General features: G+C 31.5%; 3 protein-coding genes across 12 annotated transcripts in view; 2 read left to right on the forward strand and 1 right to left on the reverse strand.

Annotated features, from left to right (window-relative positions):
• The window catches only part of LOC126867647 (ankyrin repeat and KH domain-containing protein 1), a 22,056-nt gene extending 17,608 nt beyond the window's left edge, over positions 1-4,448 (forward strand). For all 6 annotated transcript variants that reach the window (XM_050622356.1, XM_050622353.1, XM_050622354.1 and 3 more), the window contains 2 exons: positions 152-343; positions 711-4,448. In XM_050622356.1, coding sequence (XP_050478313.1) covers positions 152-343; positions 711-734 — 216 coding nt within the window. In that variant the 3' untranslated portion in view covers positions 735-4,448. The remainder of the gene's footprint in view (positions 1-151; positions 344-710) is intronic.
• On the reverse strand, positions 3,582-13,732 carry LOC126867653 (NAD-dependent protein deacetylase sirtuin-1). 4 transcript variants are annotated; one of them, XM_050622422.1, is made up of 11 exons: positions 13,584-13,732; positions 12,447-12,728; positions 11,580-11,712; positions 11,227-11,461; positions 10,907-11,122; positions 10,610-10,817; positions 10,325-10,483; positions 9,536-9,812; positions 9,254-9,396; positions 8,552-9,172; positions 3,582-8,434 (listed from the first exon to the last, which is right to left on the reverse strand). In XM_050622422.1, exons 2-11 carry the CDS (start codon positions 12,592-12,594, stop codon positions 7,959-7,961), a joined length of 2,616 nt encoding a protein of 871 aa, XP_050478379.1. In that variant the 5' UTR covers positions 12,595-12,728; positions 13,584-13,732; the 3' UTR covers positions 3,582-7,958. The 4 variants fall into 4 exon arrangements, with proteins under 4 accessions (XP_050478379.1, XP_050478375.1, XP_050478378.1 ...); XM_050622418.1 differs by having other exon boundaries at positions 8,552-9,396; XM_050622421.1 differs by having other exon boundaries at positions 8,552-9,396; positions 12,447-12,724; positions 13,584-13,725.
• LOC126867661 (mitochondrial import inner membrane translocase subunit Tim23) lies at positions 13,674-16,148 on the forward strand. 2 transcript variants are annotated; one of them, XM_050622445.1, is made up of 5 exons: positions 13,674-13,894; positions 14,414-14,663; positions 14,765-14,934; positions 15,018-15,143; positions 16,024-16,148. In XM_050622445.1, exons 1-4 carry the CDS (start codon positions 13,822-13,824, stop codon positions 15,137-15,139), a joined length of 615 nt encoding a protein of 204 aa, XP_050478402.1. In that variant the 5' UTR covers positions 13,674-13,821; the 3' UTR covers positions 15,140-15,143; positions 16,024-16,148. The 2 variants fall into 2 exon arrangements, with proteins under 2 accessions (XP_050478402.1, XP_050478401.1); XM_050622444.1 differs by having other exon boundaries at positions 15,018-15,135.
• Positions 16,149-16,305: the final 157 nt, after the last annotated feature.

Below are 16,305 nucleotides of genomic sequence, written 5' to 3' on the forward strand. Positions count from 1 at the left end.
TATATATATATATATAGTATGACTATATATATATATACATATACGCCATGAAAATACAATACAAATAATGTAAGAATATTGATATTAATTTATGTACATAATTTGCATGTTTAACTTTAGATTTAGTAGTTTCAATTTGATTTATATGCAGGGTCACGTTGATACTCAGCAGCAGCCATTTCCCAATGGAAGCGCGACCACTCTATCTCTGATGCCAGGATTAACCCTATTGCCAGGACAGTTTGGTACGCCTACATTGACAGAAATTCCTCCGAATGAAGCAAACAAAATGGATCCACCAGCATGGGGAATACCTGATACTGTTCAAGACAAGCAACATCCGGTATGTTACAAATTACTTTACGAAGAGCTATAGCATAACTGATGAAGTAGAATTCAAATTACAAAGTTAAGTTTCTTTCGAACCAAAATTGTCAACGATTATGCGCGTATTCTCATCGTGAATATTTAAAAATTGTGGATAATCAAATGTACTTATGTACATATGGAGCTCGTATTTTTATTACATTCTCGTTTGTTTTCTTTGTTCATTCATACGTTATTTAGAACATTTTGTTTGTGCAATAATTTCATGTACTAATCTAATCTCCTCCTCTATTTGCATCACCATCACTTTCCATTTTTCTTCTAATGTCATATCTCTTATTATTTCTTTTTACATACATCCTGAATAAATAATTTGATTTCAGGCATGGAATAAATGGACTCATTAAAAAGAAAAAAAACAGAAAGAGGGAGAAATTCTTACCTGGATGAAATGAAATAAAACCTGGAATTCGAAGTAGTAAATAGATGTAACTGGAATACGAAGCATTGTTTTTAGATACTTAAATTACATTATTATCCTAATTGTATCCATTGCGACACAGATTCGATATTATTTGTCATGTTAGGTGATAAGGCGGTAAATCGTTACAACTTACTACTATTTGTCTAGTATAATCATGCAATACAAGCAATTATCAAATACGATATGGAAATGTTAGAAAGAAAAAAGGGAAAGATAGTCATGTGAGATTGAAACAGAACAAAAGATGTTTGTTACTTGTTTCTAATTCATTTTTGATCGTACTTCGACCACGCTACTTCTGTACTCCAGGATTGTTCTGTAACCAATTTTTTAACATATGAAATATTGAGGACAGTTTACGAATCTTCTTCCTATGCTGATCGTTACCGCGGATGGATCACTTTGTCCAAGTTACGAGACTCAAACTTTACGATATTTGATAGACATTCGTCATAATAAATTCAAATGCGCATACGATAAGTACATCAGCTTTCGCTTCACTTGTAGCAGTACATCTCGAATTAAAACCTTCTATCCTTTTTCTGTTCCTTGAATTTCGTGTATCGAATTAAAAGCTTCGTTTCAAGTGTCCTACATGCGTGCGAAAATAAAGGCTTCGATTTGCCACAGGGATAGCCGAATAATATTATGTTAATTAAATGATACATATTAATAACAATAATAACATTATTATTGTCGTATCAAAATGAGTTATTTTTATCTCTGGTTGGGTAATTATATATTTTGGAATCAAAGGAAACAACCGAAATAGAAGAAACAAAAACACGAGGGAACTTGTTTCCAATTTCTAAGCACTATGTGGTATAACTTTACTTTTCTCTTCTTTTTTTCCTATTACTTTTATTCTCTACCACTACTCTTCGCTAAATCGCTATATCATTTCTCTCTCTCTCTCTCTCTCTCTCTCTCTCTCTCTCTCTTATCCAATTTTCTCTTCCTTGTTATTTTCCCTCAAATACAACTACATATATATTTGTCATTGAGTATCAAAAAGGAAGAAAAAGAATAAGCAAAATATCATATAATATAATCCGCAAAACATTGGTACGATTGATGGTAATGATCTCGTATCAGAGGTTCTCCTGTTCTGTACACAATTTTACACAAGACTGTCGGCACACATACATACGTGTATACATATAATAGCTACATTTCGCGTTTAGCCTCTTCGTTTTTTTTCGTTATTATTTTTGTTAAAGTGAAACTCGCGACCCATTATGCCCGTAAGCGATCGCTGATTATCAAGGTCGTGCGAGAACACTTACGTTAAAATGTAATAAAAAGGAATATGGAGAGAGGGGGGAAAATGTAAAGGAAAGAAAGAACGATAATAAAATGTATAAATGAGAAGCGTAAATTAATTACTTGGGTGAAACAATACACAACAGACATGACGTCGCGAAATCAATCGTACAATTAAGACCTTCCGTACACGTAAAAAAGGAACATAAGACAAAAATAAAAGGAAAAGAGACAATGCGAACAAAAATTGCTGATACGAGTTAATGTATGCTGTAATGATACTACATTAAATATTATGTATAACGAATCTTATTCTGATGAATGAATATCGTTGATTACATTAAGCAGGCAGTGGGGCCGTCGTCACGTAAATATAACTTTATGCGTCCCTAGCAACAGTGCTATTATAATACTATTATTGCTGTGGTGGTAATAATGTTTATTATTATATTATGGTTATTATAACATATAACGTAACTATAGGAAATGGAAGGTAAATAGTAAACGTCATCCACTGTTTCGGCTGAAACTAGTACGAGTAATAAGTATTCTACTAGCTGAACACTCGATAACACATAATAAGAAATGTTCATTTTGATTGAACATTTGAAAATCTTTCTTAACGGGGATTTCAACAAGTGTTCAATATACATAGCGACGATATCGTAATTGAAACGGTACCCTACATACACAGGTGTAAGATTTCCTACCCGTTTCGGTAAAAGCTCGTGGAAATTGTTGCGAGAGCTTTCAGCTCGATTAATTCCAGGGAGCGCTTCAATTATTGTCTAAGATATATTGTTATAATAATTTAAAGCCTATTTTCAAATTTGATTTATGATAATTGCAATATACGATACAAAATTATTATATGATATACAACAATAAAGTAAATAAACGAGTAAAATAAATAAATAAATATATATATATATAAATAAATGAATAAACAAACGAATAAACGAACAAATATAAGCAAACAAACAAATAATTAGAATCAACCCTGCCTGCTGTATATATTCATTATTCTCCAATTGTTAATCGATCTGCAATTCAATTTTACATGCATTTCATTCTTTTAACGCACTACTCGACTCTTCTCGTCTACGTTCAACCATATACAGTAGAAGGAAAAATCATTTTTTATAATCAATTATTATATAATAATAATAATAATAATATCCTTTGAAGTCAGTCTGCTAAAACAAAAAATTACTTGACTTTCAGATATTGCTATTTTCATTCCTCTTTTACTTAATATGTGAGCTTTGATCAAACTTCGATATGTTCTACGTCGCGCTTTACATATACTTCAATTTCCTGGTTAAAATTTTCATTATTCTTTCTTAGTAATCAATACAATAACAAGAAGGAGAAGAAGAAAACTAATAATAGTGATATAATAATAATAATGATAATAATGATGACGATCATAATAATTTATAATGATAATAAATTCAATTCAAGATTGCTAAGGGAATGAAATTATTGCATGAAAATTAACAAGACATTTTGTTATCATAAAAAAGTGTTTAATTTAGAAGATAAGCTTACACGTTAATAATACCAAAGAAACAGAAAACTTATAACGTTTGAAATATAGAGAACATTTCTATAACATCCATTATATTAAATAACAAATTATAAAAAAAATTCAAAGCTTTTGCACCTCTCGTTCTTTCGTACCGGCTAAACGATGAATAATTTCCAGAAAAATTGATTAACATTTTTTAGTTTGTATCAATCTGACATATGTATAAACAGAATAGATGCAAAAACAACAATAGTAGCAGCAATGATTGTAGATGGTTTGATTTCATATTTTAATTTGAAAGGAAAAAAAGCATGTTGCAGAATTCATTGTTCAGCCGAAACGAATGTGGTTCACTATTCTCATCATATAGTAAAAATAATAAATATTTACAGGTGACACATTTATACAAAAAGTCAGTACGTGGAAAAAAAGAAATTGGCATGATTGTCGAATCTTTGCGATGTTTCTCTCTGAATCGACAGCGTGCGACGTATTTAAACAGTATTATCATATGTAAATGCACCACATTTTTCTCCACATCTGTCCTATTATTGTTATACTTATTTTTTCCTTCTTTTAAATGGCCAAAATCTAAAGAAATAAATACTAATAAATTAATAAATATAATTTTGATGATGCATCGAAAACAAAACAAATGATACTATTAACATTATTTACTCGAGAGAAATACAGCGCAATCACGCTTCTAGTCGATTAACAGAGAGAGAGAGAAAGAGAGAGAGAGAGAGAGAGAGAGAGGAATCAAATTTCAAAAAGTTATGGAAAATTTGTAGTGTCAATTAAAATTAATTTTCTATACATATTTTACGTGTATACGTACATTCATATATACACCGTTTGTGCATTCAACATATTTTGCGTACACGTAAAGTGTATGCATACTGCGTGCAGTATACATATAGTATATGTATCTTACTTTTTCTTTATTTATACGTCTCTGTTCTGTACCTGCCTGTCTGCCTGCTTTTTACCTACCCTATCTATTTACTTGTGTACCTATCTATAAAATATTTGCCTACATACCTACCTACTTATCTACCTAATCATATCCTCTTTAGTTATGTATTTATTTACTCTTTATCAACTTACCTACCTACTATATATTTATTTATTTATGTGAATTTTAAATAAATAAAGACAAATGGTGGAGGCTTTAAAAAATTCCTAATTCATACTTCTTGCGTATCGATTTAGAAAACAATGATAAATAAAGCTATTTGTACATAGCGGAAGATATATCCTATAAATTTTATAAAACTGACTACACTCTCTCATTTGAATTATTCAAGATGTTTTAGCAAAGTTCAATGTTCCAACAAATTCTCCGTTACACCCTTATATGTCTCGCTAATAAAAAATAAAGCTTCATGCAACATGTTAAAAGTGTATTTAACAAATCATGAATTATCCTTGGTGGTGTAGTAATCTCATTTGTTTCCTACTCGTGACGGACATACACTCATTCTCCCTCTCCCTCTCATTTACACGCACACATATTCACGTTTACATATTCGTATACATATAGTATGTATACACTTATATACACACGTATGTGCATATGCGAGCGCAACTACCCACACAAGCACATACGTGTACTTGGACTTTAAGCATAACGCTTTTTTGAACAATTATTTTGCTCTCTAATAAGTATAATAAATTTTCATATAATTATTTCGTTCTTTCCTAATAAATATGGCGACGATACATTTCAAGAGGGCATCGACTGTGCCTATACATACACGCATGCTTCTACAATCATATGATCCATATAACAGAAGTAATTTACATTCATTACATCCAATTTCTCGGATATCGTCGCATATTATTCTTCTCTCATTATTTTTCTCTTTTAATTCTGTTACTATTCTATCATCTCTCTCTATCTTGCTCATTCTCTTTCTCTCGTTCATATTCATTCACTGATTTCTTTCTTCATATAAAAATAACACGCAATGCCAAAACTATCCAACATTGCTTTGTACATTCGCCCGTGCTCCAATGAAAAAAAATCAAAACCTAACAAATCTAGACACATTCAGTATGACATCATTGGGACTAATTTTGCCTTCGGATTTAATCAGAAACTTATCGCTAAAACTTAAAACTATTTCTAGACTGTATTCATCTTCATCATTAACCAGTTTCCTTTCTTTCTTTCTTTCCTTCTTACTTTCCAACGCTAAAATTTTACAATATACAGAGCACCTTCCTGTAGTTTTTGAAAATTTTTTTTATAATTGTACATACAACACATACATACAAGCGTGTGTACACACGCATACGATTATTCATTCATTCAATGCTATTCCAAACGTATCGATGTACTCTTTTCTACAAGTCTTGTGACATAATTAATACTTTTTGTTCGTATATTCGTAAACATTATCAAATAAAGTATTTAAAAATACATAGTTCTCGAACATCTAACACACGATATTCTTTCGATTTCCTTAACTTACATAATAATTTACAGAACATAAATAATTGCTAATGATAGTTTCGCAGTAGATGCAATAGCAAAATGTTTAATGATAATAGCATGTTATAATAATATAAATCGTAAGAGCGAAATAATAGTAATAAGTAGAAATAGTTCAAATGTTAAAGCAAATACTAATTTATCATGGAATCTTCTTCCCTTATGTTTCCTTTTTACTAAGAGAAGGAATTGTTCATTGTCTGTTATTAAACTTTCTCTTAAGACGGCCGGTTAAATACTTTTCACGAAAACTAATTTTGCACATGTAACAATGCATATATTTGTAACATATTCCAAATTGAAGAGAATTCATTCTTTACAGCTACATCTTTCTGTATTTCTATTTCAATGAGTAAACACTGATGTGCATTGTTTTATCGCATTCAACACTCATTGTACGCATTGTTTCCTTCTCCAGAATAGACAGCGTAATACGTTCTAGATCTTCTTTATCCTTCTACAATTGCACAATATTCAGAATATCTATTATCTATTTTTTGTCTTCATAAAACATTTAGGAATTATATCCCCGAATCAAATTCTTTTTACATATTGGTTCCCAAACTTGTAATATTAGTATGCGACAAAACAAAAGAAACAAAGAAAAATAGGAGAAATAATATCAAATATTATATACAATGTTGAAAGAATATTAGAATATATATAAAGAGAGTATAGTATCTATCGCGAATGAGTCATGGATAGTTTTACTTTCTTAATCAATTTAGTAAAACCGCAATTTTTCGTCCTTCTGTTTTATAGATATATTTGCACAACCTTTCTTTTGCATTTTCTAAAGGCTTTTTACAAATTTTTAATTGCTTATTCAAAAATTATCGCAATGATTTATCGTGTATGTGTGCGTGCGCGCGCGCGCGTGTGTGTGTGCGTGCGTGTGTGTGACAATGCGAATTACTGTAGCATAACCGTCAATTATTTGCAAATTATTAAATTCACTGAAAATATTTAGTTTGGATATTTTCAAAATCACAAAACTGTAAGATATTTGAAGATCTTGTTGCATCATCAATATCGATGATCCTTTTATATTGAAAAACATGTTTGTAAAAAAATTTACTACTTAATAAGGAAAAGAATTTAAATCATTGCGCTACGTTTTTGATGCAAATACAAAACAAGGAATCACAGTATTTTCCAATGTCCTGTGACTAGTTGATAGTAAAACGCTGTTTACTTAAAGAAACTGTTATACTATTTTGCAGGGTGATACTTTCGTTAATTAATACAGAGGCAATGCCACCGCAGTAATAACGCCATGTCGGCTTACATCTGTTATCAAAAGCCAGAATCAACCTCATGTCAGCATCTAGGGCAGAAATAGCTTTTCCTCCCCTTTTCTGTGCGTACGCGCGCGCAAAAATATGTATGTATGAAAAACGAAAAGAAAAGTATGTGATTTACGGTATAATTGGCGTTACTATCATCGAGTTAACTAACGAGAGAATCAGCCTGTACTAAATTACTAACAGATCTTATTGAAAGATAAACATATGTCTTATTTATAAATCCCCGTTCTTTTTTCTTTTTGTATGTGTACTTACTATGCTTGTACACGTGTAATGCGGTAAAAATTGCACTTTTCTCCAACTATTTATTGTTTGCTTCATCAGACTAGGAAGTTTGATGAAGATAATAAGAATTGAAACATTACTGCTTAGATACAATTTACCCTAAGTAATGTACATAACTGTACGAGTAATTTGCTGTTGTTCATTTTATATCTTCAGTCACGCTAAGTATCAGCTTCTGCATTAATATTCTTTTTCTTTCCCAATTCCAATTTTTCACTCTGATCTGTGTTAATTCTCAAGTAATAACAAACTTACATTTCTTTAGTCTTCTAAAATATTCTCGTTTTGAAACTTATTCATGCTTCTCCTCTCATCTTCCCTTTTCATTGCTTTTCGTTGATTTTTTTCCTTTTCCCCTTCCTTATTCATCTCCCTTTTATCGTTTGTTTCTCTTTTCCCATATTCTTTCACTATTTCTTTTTGTTCATCCTTCTTCTTATTAGCCCCGAATACCTTGTGGCCTTCTTTTTTTAAATCTGGCTTCTCCACTTCCCCCACCTCATCCTCACCATCATCCACTTGTTCTTCTTTCCCCTCATCCTCATCTTCTTCATCTTCTTCTTCCTCCTCCTCTCCTTCATCCTCCTCTTCTTCTTCCACGGAGGAAGAATCACTATCGCTATCTGAACTTTCGGAATTTATGAAAAGTGAACGATGATCATACTCTTCAGGATCTGAATACACTTCTGCTCCAGGAAATATATACTTTCCAGGTGCCAACTGATAATAGGAATTTTCTGTAAAAAGAAATAGTTGCAACGTACAACTTATATTTTTACATATAATGTAAAAATTGTTTTTATGTACATATTGTAATTTTCATACAATTATAAAAGGAAGAAATATATATATACCTGGTAATCTCACGGCAAGACTTTTTCGTACTTTAGAATGCCAACAGTGCCGATCCAATCTTCCATTTTTTAATTCTTCTTTGTTAGTTTTATCTTCTCGACTGTCTACACTGTTACAACTATCACCTACACCGGAGTCTAATGCAGAATCGATAGAAGCTTGTCTCGGTTTAAAATTCATTTTTTCAATTTCAATAGGATCCATCGTAGAGTAATCACTATTAATTTTTAACGATGCTCTATTTTCGATGCAATGATGTGGCTTTAAGGTAGAATCTAATAATGTACTTTCCGAAGAGATTTCTATTATCCTTGGAAATACTTGACACTCTTCTAAACTGTAAATTTTCCCGATATCCTTTGACGTAGATTCTACAGAAACAGTATGAAATTTATAATCGATCGAACTCTCTGAAGTATTCTCTGTCTTCGAGGAACACAAGTTAAAATCTAACATGCAATTGCTGCCAAAATTCATTCTTTTTGGACTACTTTCCACACTAGACTCGCCTAATCTTCTCTTTGGACTTTCCTCCAAAAGGTTGAACTTGTCTTCCATACTATTCGTGTGGTCATTGCAGAAGGGAGAAACGCGCGCATTCATATTTTCCACGTATTGCTCTACGACATTATCATGAACCATTAGACTGTCTTGACTTTCAATAGAACATGAATCGTGCAATTTAAAATCAGTCTCCATACTATCTCGAGACAATACAGTGTTTGACGTAGTATCTTGGCTTTGCTCCCAAGTGTCATCTGGTAAGTGACGCATCGGCAAAAGCTGCGTTGCTTCTTTAAGGATCGTATCGTTCCAGCATACTTCTTTATAACTACTCTCCATTCTTTAAAAATGTAAAGATATATATATGATATAACATTCCTCTTTGCACGCGCGCACGCACACGCACACGCACGCACACACACACGCACGCACGCACGCACCCACGCACACACACAAAATCGCTGATATTTGTTACTTACAAGTGGCAGAGTTGATTTATAATAATGTCGCCATCTCCTAAGAGTTCAACATCAAACTTTAGATGTGGCAACGATTCACGATTAATAAGAATCTGTGGAACATGAGACGGAATGGAGGAAGGTATTAATGCTACTGGTCGGACCTTCAATGACGATCCGATTACAATTAAAAGATCACATTCATCTTTATCTTTGGCCATCGCATCGTGAAAAGCATCCGGAAGTCCTTCGCCAAAGAAAACAATGTCTGGTTTCATTATACCCTGTGTCACTAAATCTGTAAATTATAAAAATTTATAATGAAAATTATCCTGTTACTAACATTTCCGTTAGCCGTAGCAGATTGCGCTGTGTGTTTTACTTGATCGTAAACACAGATCGTATCTTTTTAGTTTGAGAAACGTTTGAACGGCGTATCGTAAACTGTACCCCGCAAATCTGGCTAAACAGCACGCACGGGTAACTTGATGCAACTTTTAAAAGTTTACCTTATATGCTTATAAACAAGCCAAGGTTTTACTCGTAGTTACAATTGATGTATCAACTTATGCGTAGATCAGAGTAAATGGCAACATCATTTAGCGAAGACGTATTCCGTTAAGAGTAGATAATGTTCTCTCATGGCCACCGACTCGCGACGCGCTACAGGAAAGACTAATAGCAAAAACTATCACTAGGTAGCTAATTTTCCACACCACAGAGAAATTAGCAATAAAAGACTACAAAATGACCATAGATCACATAACAACATCAGTCAATGTTATCAGAGTGTCTAATATTTATAATTACCTTTATAATTTTCGTTAAGATTAGTTTCCGAAATGGGAGGCAAAGTATTAACTCGACATTTTGGACACAATGGTATCCTCTGGGAAAATATGTCTTCTCTAATGTCGTCAGCTTTCACTTGATATTTACACCTTGTACACGATGCAGTAGCAAAAGAACCTTGAATATCGTGAAAAAATCGGTTTAATTCCAAAATGAGAAACAAATTTCTGATTGTAAGTATGTGTAAATATGTGCGTGTGTATGCAGTATATGTACGTGTATATACATATATACGTCACTCACCATGACATTCGATAACATTTACAATGCCTGCCACTTGCTCCAATGTATCGATATTTTGCGAGTAATTTCTTAAAAGTTTCTGTTGTTTGTCAAGCATTTTTATGAACCTATGACAAGGACTAGGTTTAAATTGTCCAGGATATATTTCTCGTGCAAACTTGTAAAATGGTCTTGGGTCTTGACCAAAATAGTTAATGTCAAACATTGCCTAATGGAACAAATGACGATTAATGTAGAAGGAAGGAAATTTCTAAATAAAATTGATAAATCAAAGAACATATTTTATAGTTGCATCACCTGTGGATCTGGTAAATCTGGAAAATCTTGTGCCAATCTCGAGTAAATACCATCTCTACTTCTAAAATCAGGAATTCCACAACTAACGCTTACTCCTGCTCCAGTTAGAACTATTATTCTATTACTATTACGTATCAATCTAACAACATCTGTTAAAGTATTTATATGTTTTAATTTTTGTCGACGTGGTGGTTCTGACATCATATTTATTATAATCTGAAATACATCCGAATAAAATATTGGGTAATAAAAAATGGATATTAAAACTTTCAATGTACAATATATTATTAGATAGTATTAAATAGTTTCCTTTTACACACCTTCCAAAGAGTCAGGTCATCGACCTGCTCTGGAATTTGTGTAGAATCCATGAGAAGATGATGTAAAAGATCTCGAGGATCGGCACCTATCAACATCTGCTTCTGAACCCACGAAGATGCATTTCTCCATTGATGATTAATATCACCTTCACCAGAAAAATCAGAGAGTCCTGATAAATCAGATAAATTTGAAACTGTTGATGATACTTCATCCTTCTCATCTGCTGTGTCAATTCTGGAATGTTACATAGGGGGAGAGGTAATTTACTTTTCGCTGTGATTTGTGAAAATTCAACAATTAATTACAGCAAAGTGAATAAAGAATGGATGATATATGTATAAATGAAACTTACGGACAACCAGTGTCGTCACTAGTTGAGTCAATTCGTGATGGAGTTGTCATTAAGTTTGTAGCATCTGGTGAAATAGATGCTGATTTTGACTCATCGCTTAATTCATTGAATCCACTATCTCCACCATATGTTTCTGTAAAAGTATTAACTATGTATTTCTTTATTACATAAGCAATAAGATATTAAAACAATTTTCTTTTTTCCTTATTATTTCCTTTAATTTTCTATTTTCCTGCATTAATTACGGTTATAGGAAAAGTAAAACTCACAAAACCAACTTTTTCATATTTCCTCGATTTATCGAACGTAATAATGTAGAAACAGATGTATTTATCCAAGTGAAAATAGAAATCTATTGGTAATAAATCATTTTGAAAATATTCAAAAATTGGCGGGATGCCGTTAAATCGAATAGAAAAGCGCGTACCTACTTATCGTTCATGGATTGTGTATAATGAAATCGTCTATCATGCCATCTGTGAACGTTCGTCGAATACATCTTACTATGCACACACCTTTATATCGCGCTGATACTAGTTTTTCTATTTTCACCGAGTGAATTTTCACTTACGATTACTTCTATAAAGAATGTGTTGGGGGAGCAGTTCGAAACAAGTTAATTAACAAATAATTTTATTGGATTACAAAATAAAAATTTAGTAACATCGCAATAATATACTGGATAAAATGAAAAATGAACTACGAAGTTAGATATGCGACATACATAGAAACTGTCATGGCGGCTCTTGTCTTCAGTCAACTACGAATGAACCGATAACCACGGAAGAAAAGCGGACGCCTTCTTAACCGCCATCTTGCAATCTTGCAAATTTCATTAATGAATCGACCATATTTTTATCAAAATACCTTCGAGATCTTCATTGGGGGTATCATGCGACGTCTGACAATCTTGGAAATCAGGTTTCACGCAACTGACGCCGTTGTAACCGATGCCGTCAACTTTTCGTCGTTTTGCTGGGGACGAATATTCTGGCACCTCCGAGCCTGACGCCATTTTCAACAGCAATGCAATGCATAGTTTGATGCGCGCCCACAACCATTCCCACAACAGAGGTCGCTTGTGTCTTTAATGCTTTTCCCCTCCACTTTTTCGCTCGGTTTACAGAACACGACATTGCTGATATCTATCTACATAGAAATAGAAGTAGAAAAGTATCAGAAAGAAGAAACAGGGATCGATATGCTCGTTTTACGTTATTCCGATTCCGACTAAATTCAATCAACTTGCTTTCAATTTCGATTCTAATTAAGAACTTTCTAATTTTTATTTGACAACTTACACGCGTATTTAAATACTTGCATTGTATGTCGTCGGAACAAAGTATGTTAAACTTCAATAAAATTATGTTTTATTTTATATCGTAAGCATATCATACTATATATATATTCTTTTTAGTTATTTATATATACATATATATTCTTTTCTCATATTACTCTGTATCTAAATGTCTATTTATTGTTATTATCTAAATAGATTTCTACAACCACCTATATTTTCAATTATCGACAACTGATAGTTCAGATGTTTTTTAGCGTAAGTGATGCGTACACATATACCAACGAGACTTTAATTATATATTTTTCACATAATTTTTATGTTTCTACATTTTAAGATTATTTTAATTTTTCTGCAGGTAACGTGGATACGTCAAATAATATTTCTTATGACGTTTGATGTGTATGATAGGGTTATTTAAAATAGGATTGTCAAGAAATAATTTTATTACAAATAAGCGATTAAATTAAAATCTCACTATATGTAATAATAAATAATTTCTATAATATTTATGGTTGTTGTTTTAAATTCCTGAACTTATTATCTACATTATAATAATAATTACAACAAGTTAGTTATACATAATGTGTTGTTATGTTAAGAAAAAATAAAGATAACGAAATAAAAGAAAGGAAGACAATATGAGTATCGTTCTTTTCTTCTATTCATATTTAGCTATTTTACATAAATATTTGCTTGGTACATACCGACAATTTTTTATTGTTACTCCACCCTCTTCTTTTCTTCCTCTTTCTGAAAATATGTAATATTTTACGATAGGTATCTCTAATCACTTCATTTGACCTACAGAAAATGATTCTCGACATATTCAGAGTACGCGGTTTAAACTAATTTTATGAAGAAACGTGCGAACACGAACTCAGGCCATTCGTAAGTCTACGAGGTAATAGAGTAAACCAAAATTTAACCGGTCTAACATCGAAAATGATAGATTTACGTGATGAGAATGTTAAAAGTACAATAAACAATGGAAAATATGGAAATTTAAATATACCAGGTAAGTTAAAAGTTAATAATTCATTGAATAATAAAGTCATGTACATTATCAATTCACGAATAATGTGATTATTACATTATATTAATATTACTTAGAGAGGCATAATTTATATGTAGATTGTAAAATCCAAAGCCAAGTATAATTAATTAAATATGATCGTATAACCTCAATATATAAGTACATATATATGTATAGTATGAGACGATATGTACTGCCGTTTCTTTATTATATTTTTTTATAATATTTTATATCTGTTCATACGTGTAGAATTTATATAAATACTCATGATGTATTTTCAAAATAAAGCCGTTGCTATAAATTTGTTATATCGGAGATAAACAATTGAATATTAAAAGGAAACAATAATTTCAATATTATGTATAAATAAAATATTTTACAAAATACTGGAAGAATATTTGTTTTATTTAGAATTTGTATAGTGTCATATGTATAGTTAGACATTTCATATTAATATCAAAGTCAGAGATATTTTATAATATGTTACATCATATTTACCAGTTACGTCGCAACAAGGGTTAGCACCACTTAGTCCATATTTAAACTTTGATCCTGCGTATCTTCCTCCAAGTCAGCCAGAATACATATTTCCTGAGGGAGCTGCAAAACGAAGAGGAAGATTTGAATTGGCTTTCAGTCAGATTGGTGCAGCATGTATCATAGGAGCTGGTATTGGCGGTACAACTGGTTTATATAGAGGAATTAAAGCAACATCATTAGCTGATCAAACTGGCAAGCTTAGAAGAACTCAGTATGTACTTTAATATTCTTTTAGTATTAGTAACGTAGGTAATTTTACATTATACGTGCCATGACATGTCAACAAATTGCATATAATTCTTTCCTTGGTAGATTAATCAACCATGTTATGAAAAGTGGTTCATCATTAGCAAACACGTTTGGAATAGTGTCTGTAATGTATAGTGGATTTGGTGTGCTGTTATCTTGGGCCAGAGGCACGGATGATTCCTTGAATACTTTAGCAGCAGCAACTGGGACAGGCATGTTGTTCAAATCTACATGTATGTTTCATTTAAGTAATATTTATGTGGCTAAAAAAGATTCATCTATCGAACTTGTGCAAATGATTGATTAATTGTTTCAGCTGGCTTGAAAAAATGTGCATTAGGTGGTTGTGTAGGACTGGCAATAGCATCTGTATATTGCTTATGGAGTAATCGGGAAGTCTTACAGGAATTGAGGCATCGCAACGTAAATCCGGCGTAAGACTGTGTGTAACACCAAAACCTTTGGCTATTCCGAATATTTTTCTTATAAAGGTTTTAATTTTATAATAGTACTAACAAGGAGATGACATGAGAGTTTACATTCTGTAATTGGTACAAATTATATAAAAACAATATTTTTACTTACGGACATTGTCAAAGGTGATCAATTTTACCATTCCTGTTTCGGTCAAAAACATTCAAGTTTTATACATTTAGTATATTGTCAAAATATTTTTAAATATTTATCGCAAAAACCTTTATATGTTCTTATATTCCTTGTGCTCTTTGTTCAAGTACTATATGGCTTTAGTGATTCAGAAAACAATCAGTTTTTCATTACATTAATTACGAACAATATCTTTTAAACCTTATCTTTATTTTAACATGTACCAATTTCGTATATAAAAGTAACCCTACACTTATTGTCCTTCAATTTTGTATCGTATCATTGAGTGAAATTGTTATTTAATATATCTATCCATCTGAATATATAAGAGTGAAAATAAATTATGTTCGCTTTCAATAATAATCGCTTTCGCAATAAGTGCTTATGCCCTTTTTAATCTTAGTTTCACAAAATTGCATTTGTATTAGTGATTTTTATTATATTCTATTTTCTAGAAAATTATATAATTTCCTTTTGTTAATTTATCAAAAGTAAAAAAAAAAAGAATTTAAATGAAAGAAAGGAAAAAAACAGAGATGAAATAATGGAAGCAAAAAATAAACTGATCGAATAAAACAAATTCTATTAGTATTCTTCATAAGATTGTTCCATTTTAAGTATCCTGATAACACGTATTGCACGATTAATACAACATAAACAATCGTAACGTTATTGGGCATATCCTACTCACACGTTTTCCTTTACTTTTTTTACAGATCTAAATGAAGTATGAGGAAGAAGATTTTGAACTACTAGAAATTTGCACAACGAAAATGATTTGTTTTGTACATAGAAAAAATCATGTTGGACAATTTTATAGAATATAAACAGTTTAATGAAATATGCCAAATTAATTTATAATACAAATAATATAATATATAATGCAACATAGCTGTCATATGTATACGTGTGCGCGCGCATGTGTTTTTTATATATAGAAATTATAAGTGTGTGTGTGTAAAACTATATATATATATAGCTATATATATATAGTTTTA

The sequence above is a fragment of the Bombus huntii genome, chromosome 7, assembly GCF_024542735.1.
Source record: "Bombus huntii isolate Logan2020A chromosome 7, iyBomHunt1.1, whole genome shotgun sequence".
Taxonomy (NCBI): Eukaryota; Metazoa; Arthropoda; class Insecta; order Hymenoptera; family Apidae; genus Bombus; species Bombus huntii.

Bases quoted from the DNA above. Each gene is read 5' to 3' on its own strand.
- LOC126867653 (XM_050622418.1), bottom strand. From the start codon at position 12,594: ATGGCGTCAGGCTCGGAGGTGCCAGAATATTCGTCCCCAGCAAAACGA. The intron at 11,713-12,446 runs GTATTTTGATAA...ATACTTTTACAG, and splicing joins CCCCAATGAAGATCTCGAAG to AAACATATGGTGGAGATAGT. The intron at 9,397-9,535 runs GTAAGTAACAAA...ACATTTTTAAAG, and splicing joins ATAAATCAACTCTGCCACTT to AATGGAGAGTAGTTATAAAG.
- LOC126867661 (XM_050622444.1), top strand. From the start codon at position 13,822: ATGATAGATTTACGTGATGAGAATGTTAAAAGTACAATAAACAATGGA. The intron at 14,664-14,764 runs GTATGTACTTTA...TTTCCTTGGTAG, and splicing joins GGCAAGCTTAGAAGAACTCA to ATTAATCAACCATGTTATGA. The intron at 14,935-15,017 runs GTATGTTTCATT...TAATTGTTTCAG, and splicing joins CATGTTGTTCAAATCTACAT to CTGGCTTGAAAAAATGTGCA.